Source organism: Rhinopithecus bieti, unplaced genomic scaffold (genome assembly GCF_001698545.2).
Source record: "Rhinopithecus bieti isolate Rb0 unplaced genomic scaffold, ASM169854v2 scaffold_4967, whole genome shotgun sequence".
Taxonomy (NCBI): domain Eukaryota; kingdom Metazoa; phylum Chordata; class Mammalia; order Primates; family Cercopithecidae; genus Rhinopithecus; species Rhinopithecus bieti.
This window is the reverse complement of record NW_016804726.1, coordinates 458,085-467,194: the sequence shown is the minus strand read 5'-3', so window position 1 is coordinate 467,194 and position 9,110 is coordinate 458,085. Positions and strand designations below refer to the sequence as shown.

Sequence of the window (9,110 nt, the reverse complement as noted above, 5' to 3'; positions counted from 1 at the left end):
AAATAAAAAAACATAAAAAATTATTTTCTTTTATTTAACTCTTTTTACCTCAAAGTGCCAGTGAGATAATGGGTGTGGAATTGCTAAGAAAAAGTCAAATCAACTGAGATGTTATGTTTGTTACTCCTATCGCATGACTCTTAGTATCTCCTGTGGTGCTGGAGTATTGACACTGCAGCATTACATGCTCTCTTCTAGGGTGAACAGTTTTGGCAGGAGGGAGACAGTCCTCTGCCCTTCCTACCATCTTCTGTGCAGTAATCTTAAAATTTTGTATTTATTTTCCTGTAAATACCGAACTGTGAAAACTTGTTTCGTTTAAAAACTCTCATTACTAGAGAGACAAAGTAAATTTAACAAAGACCAGGTGTGATGGGTGGCTTAAGCCTGTAATCCCAACACTTTGGGTAGCTGAGGCAGGGGAATCACTTGAACTTAGGAGTTCAAGGCCAGCCTGGGCAACATGGTGAAACCCCATCTTTACTAAAAATACAAAAATTATCTGGGTGTTGTGGCATGTGTCTATAGTCCCAGCTACGGGCAGGCTGAGGTGGGAGGATCACTTGAGCCCGGGAGGTTGAGGCTGCAGTGAGCCAAGATCATGCCATTGTACTCAGTCTGGGGGACAGAGTGAGACCCTGTCTCTCAAAAAAAAAAAACAAAAAACAAAAAACAGAACAAGAAACTCCTCACACAGCAAATTATACAGCCCACATAAGGACCAAGGAGTGACTCAATCTCTCAATCTTCTCAACCTTTTTGGGATGCTTTTCCCTTAATTGCTAACCTTTGACCAGACTGTCATGTAGACTCAAAGTTGAAATTTACCTGTTTTTCATAAGTCAGTTTGAGAATTTGGTTGCCAGAAGGGGCCAGTGAGATGCTTCTGCCTTCCCAGAGCAGCATTTAGCCCACACTGGCTGCTACTCATTGCCTATTGAGTCATTCCCACAGTTCTATATAGAGCTTTTCTGGCTTTTCTTTTAAACATGATGTTCTTGGAGTGAGAAAGGAAGGAAGTTTTTCTCTCTTGTACTGAGTCTTCCTCACCCCAAATCTGCATTACTTCTCTTTACTAATAACAAAATATTGCCTTCAGTCATTCTGAGACTATTTTCTCTCTTAAGGTTTTCTAGTGCTTTTATTTACCATTTGTTTACTATGTAAGCATTAAGGTATTCACTGGGCTGTTTGCAGCAGCCAACTTTCACATACAGGCTAATAGTTAACCAGAAAGATTGAGGAATTCTAGATAAACATACCAAACATGGATTCTTAGTTTCCAACTTTTAAAAAGTCAATCAGATAGGCTTAAAGTAATCTTAATGTCATTATTTTGAATATCAGTTAATGAAAGTTGCTGTGGGGAGTGGTGGTTTATGCCTGTAATCCCAGCACTTTGTGAGGCTAAGGTGTGCGGATCGCTTGAGCCTAGGGGTTTGAGACCAGCTACTCTGGAGGCTGAGGTGGGAGGAGCTCTTGAGCCTGGGAGGTCGAGGTTGCAGTAAGCCATGTTTGTACCACTGCATTCCAGTCTGGGCGACAGAGTGAGACCCTGTCTCAAACATACAAAAAAAGTAAATAAAATCAAATAACATCAGTATGCTCTCTATTCACAGACCATATATCTAATATAAGCATAAGTAAGAGGCTCTTTTAGGGGACTGACAGATCTGAAAGACAGATTACAGCTCCGGAATGTTTTCAGATGACTTTTTGAAACAGATATTTTAATTGGAGTGGGGGTGGAGAAATAGTTGAGCTTCTGTAGTTAAATGTTCAACTTCCTTAGCCTGTTATCTATAAATACCACAGATAAAAAAGCCGTTGGAATTCTTTTTCAGAAAATTTATGCAGCTTACATTTTGTATATATGTGTTTATATGTGTTTAATCCTCTTCCCCACCTCTCTTCAATGGGTCAGTAATTGGACTGCTTCTTTCATGAGGTTGAGTTGTTTGGATTGTGTTTAATCTGTTCCACTAAACTGCATTACCAGCAGTCTTTTATAGTACGATTTTGAACAAAACCTCATCTTCTCTTATAAAGAGAGGAAAAAAGCAGTTGATCTGTTTTCTGAAAGTCTCTTTATATATGTCTCTCCCCTCCTCCAGAGACGAATAGCAAGGGGAGGAGCTCACTCACTGTTCTAACCACACTTAGTATGTCTTAACTGGAGAGCTTTTTGGTTTCCTGTCGGCAGTAATTCAACTTTGTGTCATCTTGACTCGTCTGAAGGGTGGATAAATTGGTAACTGCACTGAGAAGGGGAGTGAGTTCTCACAGTCTGGTTTGAGCGTAAGGCATCAGATTGAATTTGTGAAAGCTTTCCATAGCCTTTCAAGACAGCTTTTCTTCTGTGACTTTGACTTGCTTCAGTATATTTGTGGACTTTTGTTTCTGGAAGAAGCCATCATGACTCTACTGGAACCTGAGATGTTAATGATGGCAGTACAATCAGGTAATTCCCATAGATCCTAATTTCCTAATTTGCTAATAATTTCCTACAAATCTTATTTGCCATAGGCTTCTTTTAAAAAAGTTGGTCAAATGGGGAGGAAGAAATGTACTGCATTTTCAGTTTTTTATTAATTTTTCTCTCATTGCAAATTCTAGTTATTCCAACAGCTTTGAATTAGATGCTTACTGGTTTTAAGACTATTCAGTCGAGGAGACCTATTTGAGAAAAAAACTATTCATCTTCTTTAATCAAGTGTTGTATTGTCTGTGGCACTGTTTTAAATGAAGGACAATTAAATTGCTTTGCTGTTTTATACATTGTCTTTAATCACTAGTCTACACTCTTTGTTTTTCTGAAAGCATCTTTAAATTTTTTTTCTTAGCTGTTCTTTCTCGTTTGTGGTATATCCTTTCTGTATCATCTTTTGGTTCTGTGGAAATGCCCTTAATAACACATAGGATTAGGACTGAATTTTGGAGATGGGTAAGTTTGAGCAAAGAGTCAGTCAACACAAGGCAGAATTTTTGACATTTTATCTCTAAAAACAGTTTTCCAATTGAGAGTTTTTTAAAACCTTTTAAAATACAGTTAGTTTGTAATGGTTTCTTTTAGTGTTTTACACTTGGAAGTCAGATATCTAAAATAGGGAATGTTCTTTTGCTATTTTAGATCTCTACTAAAATGTAATCTGTAGTGTTTTCTTGTTTGAGAGCATATCTTAAAAGATTCAGACAAGTGGCATTTGGGGACCTCTTCCCCATCCACTGGCTTTCACTCAAAGGGAAATAGGACTTCTTGGTTCTGGCAGATACTGTCTCTGGCAGAATTGGTCTCACTGTTCTTCTTGGGGAGCATTTTAGGTAGTATGTTGAAAGACACGGATATACATCAGTTGAAGACAGGATCAGATGCTATCTGGTTAATAAAGCTCATGATCAGGAAAGGGGCAAAGAAGACAGATACCACTACCATTTTGTTCTTTCTGATTTTACTAATATGACCGTAATGAGTCATTTTTTATGCATGTAGGCTATGTCTTTCAGGTTCTTTCCTTTTCCTCCTACAGATCTGTTGAGCTTTGTGTTCTAAACAAGATAGTGTGCTTATCCGAATGCTTTCCATCTGTCTTTGATGAAAAAGCTCCCAGTTACACTAATTTGAATTTATTTTTCCTCTCTATTCCAGTTCTTTGCTATGTGTGGGCAAGTGCCTATTTTATCTTGAGGGTTAGATTTTAGCATTTGAACTCTCTCCCTTTTTAAAATCACCTTGTTACTTACAGATCATCTCAGTCCAGTAACTTTATAAAGGTTAAAAGATTGTTTGCTTTCTTCTTAGGTAGTCTCAGTGTTCTCAACCTTAAGAGGGAAAGGGACATACTTAATATTTTCTTGTCTTGCCTGCTAAGAGCTATTTTTCCTTCGGCATGTGTTGGGCAGGGCTAGCCACCCATCTGTTGGACCAGCTACTTCATAAAACTTTCAAAGGATGATAGTATGTGAAAAGAAATTGACAGGAGTGTTGGATGCAGGTTGAATGAAAGGTCTGCCAAAAATAGCATGTATGTGAACTTCTTTCTTTTGTTTATGTTCGTAAAAGTGGAGAGACTGGATATAGAAAGTAATAGCAAACTGATATCTCCAGTACTTGCCTCCTAAATGATCAAAAACATTAGCAATGTGTTGGTTTTGTAAAATTGCTACTGTTTTGTTCTGAAGTGCTGTAGCCGTTACCTGGATCCTAATAGTAATATGATAGCTATATAGTAAAATACTGTCTTTCTTTATGATAGGAAATGAAAAAGCATCTGTTATGAAGCCTCAGTGAACTAAAAGCCATTCTCTGAAAAGTCAAGACTTTTAGACTTTATCAGTAGATAAAACATATGAGCCATAAATTTTCTAGCAATAGAATATTTTGACTTGTATGAATATATGCTTTATAGGTGAGACTGCTGTTTAATGAGAGCTTGAAAGTAAAGCTTGTTGACAGAATTCAGGATGGAAAGTTTTACCCTAAATAAAACTTCAGGATATTGAATATGATAGCAAACTTCAAGGGTACGTTGTGTATTTATGAACAATTTTCTTTTGAATATTTGGACTTTGGGGGTTTTGGTGAGACATGTTCGTGTATGTTATATACAAACTCTCAGGCCTGGCATGGTGGCTCACACCTGTAATCCCAACACTTCAGGAGGCTAAGGCAGGAGAATCGCTTGAGCCCAAGAGTTCAAGACCCCATCTCTACAAAAAATAAAAAAAAAATTAGCCAGGCGTGGTGGTGCCCACCTGTAGTCAGAGCTACTTGAGAGGCTGAGGTGGGAGGATCGATTGAGCCCAGGAGGTCGAGGCTGCAACAAGCTGTGATCATGCCATTCTACTCCAATCTGGGTGACAGAGCAAGATTCTGTCTCAAAAAAGCAAAATAAAACTTTCATCCTCCTCACTGCTGGTGGTCTCTTACTGGACCTTTGGAACCAGTCAGATGTATATGTCTTCCTAATTAGATTATTAGCTTCTCAAGGGCAATATATTAATCTATATATTGGCTTCTGATACTGGCACATGGTATACAGTAAGTATTTTTGAATGAAAGAGAGATGAAATTTGGATTGTCATACTTTACCTAATAAAACAAGTATAAACTTGTTTTTGTTTTTTTCCCCACAAGTATAAACTTTTAAATCAAGATTTTATCGAAGTATTTTGAGATCTGTTCTTACATTAAGAAATGAATCTTCTACCCACCATCCTGTATTTTAGCCAGTCCTTGCCCAAAGCAGATGTTGAAAATAGCTTTCAAAGTTGGAATTCTTCTGCATCTCAGAATGTGCAGTATGCCATGTCTGCCTGTGATGTTTATTGCTGAATGTAAGTGTTCTGATCAAATCACAGTTAGAGCTTTTCTTGCTACTATGGAAACGTATCTGGATCATTTTGATTAGAAAATGAATCATCTAAGATGGACATTATGGGGCTGGGCACAGTGGCGCACGCCTGTTATCCCAGCACTTTAGGAAGCGGAGGCAGGTGGATCATTTGAGGTCAGTAGTTCAAGACAAGCCTGGCCAACATGGTGAAACCCTGTCTCTACTAAAAATACAAAAATTAGCCAGGCGTGGTGGTGCATGTCTGTAGTCCCAGCTACTTGGGGGGCTGAGGCAGGAGAATCGCTTGAACCCAGGAGGAAGAGGCTGCAGTGAGCTGAGATTGTGCCACTGCACTCCAGCCTGGGCGACAGAGTGAGACCCTGCCTCAAATAAAACAAAACAAAAAAACAAAAACAACAACAACAAAACAAGTAAGATAGACGTTATGGAATTTCTGAAGCTAAGTCTTAGGGAATTTGGGGGCAAGGTACTGACTCTGGTGTGTTTTAGAATGGAGAAATGCTAGGACTTGGCTCTTGACAGCTAATGTGTAAGGCTTTGACTAGACAGGCCCTAAGCTGTATCCAGCCACTGCAGTCCTCTTAGTTATAACAACAGCGGGACAGAATTCACAGAATTCACAGAAGTGAATTCACTTCTGTCACTTGCGGGACAGAAAAGGATTGAGACAGTTCCTGAGGTATGCTTTGGTCCATGACATAAACCTGATCTTAATGAGGCACAGTTAGGGAGTCACTTTGTTTTTTCTCTCTCTGTCTTGTGCATGTATGTCTGTGTGTATATGCACACCCACACATTTGCCATGCATGGAATGTCTCTGGAAGGACCACAGAAGCTGGTAACAGTGGCTGCCTCAGTAAAGGGGAATAGAGAACTGGGGAGCTGGGGTGGAAGAGACTTTTTGTTGTTGTTATTATGAGAGTACTCCATAAATGCCAAAGAATATATAAAGTATTATAAGATTTGATTAATGCACATCTAACCAGCCTAAGAAAAACAGCACAACCCCTATACTGAAGTTTTCTTTCTTTTTTTTTTTTTTTTTTTTTTTTTTTTTTTTTTTTTTTTTTGAGACGGAGTCTCGCTCTGTCGCCCAGGCTGGAGTGCAGTGGCACGATCTGGGCTCACTGCAAGCTCCGCCTCCTGGGTTCACGCCATTCTCCTGCCTCAGCCTCCCGAGTAGCTGGGACTACAGGCGCCTGCCACCTCGCCCGGCTAGTTTTTTTGTATTCTTTTTAGTAGAGACGGAGTTTCACCGTGTTAGCCAGGATGGTCTCGATCTCCTGACCTCGTGATCCGCCCGTCTCGGCCTCCCAAAGTGCTGGGATTACAGGCTTGAGCCACCGCGCCCGGCCTATACTGAAGTTTTCTAAGTGTTCTCTTTGATTTATCCTTCAGAAAACGCTTTTATTTTTAACTGTGTACTTTAAAATCTTGTTGGTTTTGTACCACATACGTGTTATTTATTTGAAAATATTTGTTTTATTTTTGAAAATATTTCTTCAGCACTTTGGGAAGCTGAAGTGGGCGAATCACTTGAGGTCAGGAGTTCGAGACCAGCCTTGCCAACATGGTGAAACCCCATCTCTACTAAAAATACAAAAGTTAGCCGAGCGTGGTGGTGGGCGCTTGTAATTCCAGCTACTCGGGAAGCTGAGGCAGGGGAGTCTCTTGAACCCGGGAGGCAGAGGTTGCAGTGAGCCTAGGTCACACCACTGCATTCCAGCCTGGGCAACAGAGCGAGACTCCATCTCAAAAAATAAAAGTAAAATATTTCTTCAGTCCATTTAGTCTCTCCTTCCTTGATATCTGTATCCTTAAAATTCCTGCATTTTTTTTTTTAACTTCTAGTTCCCTAATCATTACAGTTTGTCTCTGCACTGTATGTTTGAGAATAGTATGGATCAAGAGGGGAGTGGCAATTAATAAAAATGAGGTTAAAAGGAAGTATCATAGGGCAGATTGTGGACAAGTAAGTTTTGCCCTTTTTGATAGTATGTTAACTCTTTTTTTTTTTTTTTTTTGTTGAGACGGAGTCTCGCTCTGTCACCCAGGCTGGAGTGCAGTGGCCAGATCTCAGCTCACTGCAAGCTCCGCCTCCCAGGTTTACGCCATTCTCCTGCCTCAGCCTCCCGAGTAGCTGGGACTACAGGCGCCCGCCACCTCGCCCGGCTAGTTTTTTTTTTTTTTTTTTTTTTTTTTTTTAGCAGAGACGGGGTTTCACCGTGTTAGCCAGGATGGTCTCGATCTCCTGACCTCGTGATCCGCCCGTCTCGGCCTCCCAAAGTGCTCGGATTACAGGCTTGAGCCACCATGCCTGGCCGATAGTATGTTAACTCTTTAAGGAAGTTGCCCCATTTGGGTTCACATCACTCACAAGTCTATAAAACTGATGAAAAACTCCAGGTTGTACTAGCAGTACCTACTTTTTGGATCTCTTAATGCTCTATATCTTTTGGCAAGGGCTACAATGGATGAAGAAGAATTGTCTTGGAATACGTTAACACTAACGATAGCTGATGAGCTTTTAAAAAATTGCAAAAAAAAAAAAATCTCATAGTGTTTTAAGAAAGTTTACAAATTTGTGTTGGGCCACATTCAAAGCCATCCTAGGCTGCAGGATGTACATGCTTGCTCTAAATATTAATGTGGACTTTAAAAGAACATACTTTTTTTTTTTTTTTGAGGTGGAGTTTCACTCTTGCTGTCCAGGCTGGAGTGCAGTGGTGCGATCTGGGCTCACCGCAACCTCCACCTCTTGGGTTCAAGCGATTCTCCTGCCTCAGCCTCCTGAGTAGCTGGGATTACAGGCATGCACCACCATGCCCCACTGATTTTGTGTTTTTAGTAGGGATGGGGTTTCTCCATGTTGGTCAGGCTGGTCTCAAACTCCTGACCTCAGGTGATCCTCCTGCCTCTGCCTCCCAAACTGCTGGGATTACAGGTGTGAGCCACCGCACCTGGCCACTTTTTTTTATATTCAAGGGATTTTAGAGTTTGAGAGAGACCTTAGGTAGAAAATTCTTGCCCTCCGCTTTAAGATGAGGAAATTGACCCATTTCAAAGAAACCATCAGAGGCCTCTAATATATGAGATTGTTCATAATTTTTCCCAAAGGTTTTGGTTTTCTTTGGGTTTTTCCTTTGCAGGATTCTATCACTACTCAGACTGACTCACATCTTAGGAGGTGGAGATAAAAACCAGTGCCTGGGTATTCACCTTCCGCCCGCTGGGAAGTGGAGTCAGAATGCAACAGGCCTCATAGTTCTCCAGTGTACCTCCATCTTATCTTACTCTGTATTCCCTAGTCTTGGTGATCTCATACTTTAATGATGATCTCAGAAGACAGGTAGGTAGACAGACAGCTGTTGTCATCAGTATTCTGGCTTACATCTTACTGCCCCTTCTCTGACTCACTGATTTATCTGAAGTCCCCTTAGAGTTAGGACGCAGATCAAAGAAATTTGAATTCATCTGTCTGCATCTTTTTTTTTCCTCCTCTTTGTTTCTTTTTGGATGAGGCAAGCTGTCAAGACCAAGAACTAACAGTTTTAGCTTTATTAAAACAGTGCCAGTTAAATAAAGATGAGACTCATGAAGTCTTGTTTTTTTGGAACTTCACTTTTATGATTACCACATGCATTATTTTAAAAAAAGATTTTCCTTATAACAACAAGGAAAATAATGCTGAAAACCACTCTGCCATCAATGACAAAAAAAAAAAAAAAAAAAAAAAAAAAAACCCCCCTTTTTTTT

General features: G+C 40.0%; 1 protein-coding gene across 3 annotated transcripts in view; it reads left to right on the top strand.

Annotated features, from left to right (window-relative positions):
- MRTFA (myocardin related transcription factor A) overlaps positions 1-9,110 on the top strand; it is a 224,828-nt gene that overhangs the window by 101,665 nt on the left and 114,053 nt on the right. Inside the window, exon 1 of one of the 3 annotated variants that reach the window (XM_017870246.1) lies at positions 2,157-2,461. The exons of the other annotated variants lie outside the window; for them this stretch is intronic. Coding sequence (XP_017725735.1) covers positions 2,416-2,461 — 46 coding nt within the window. The 5' untranslated portion in view covers positions 2,157-2,415. Of the gene's footprint in view, positions 1-2,156; positions 2,462-9,110 lie in introns of those variants that run through there. 3 annotated transcript variants of the gene reach the window in all.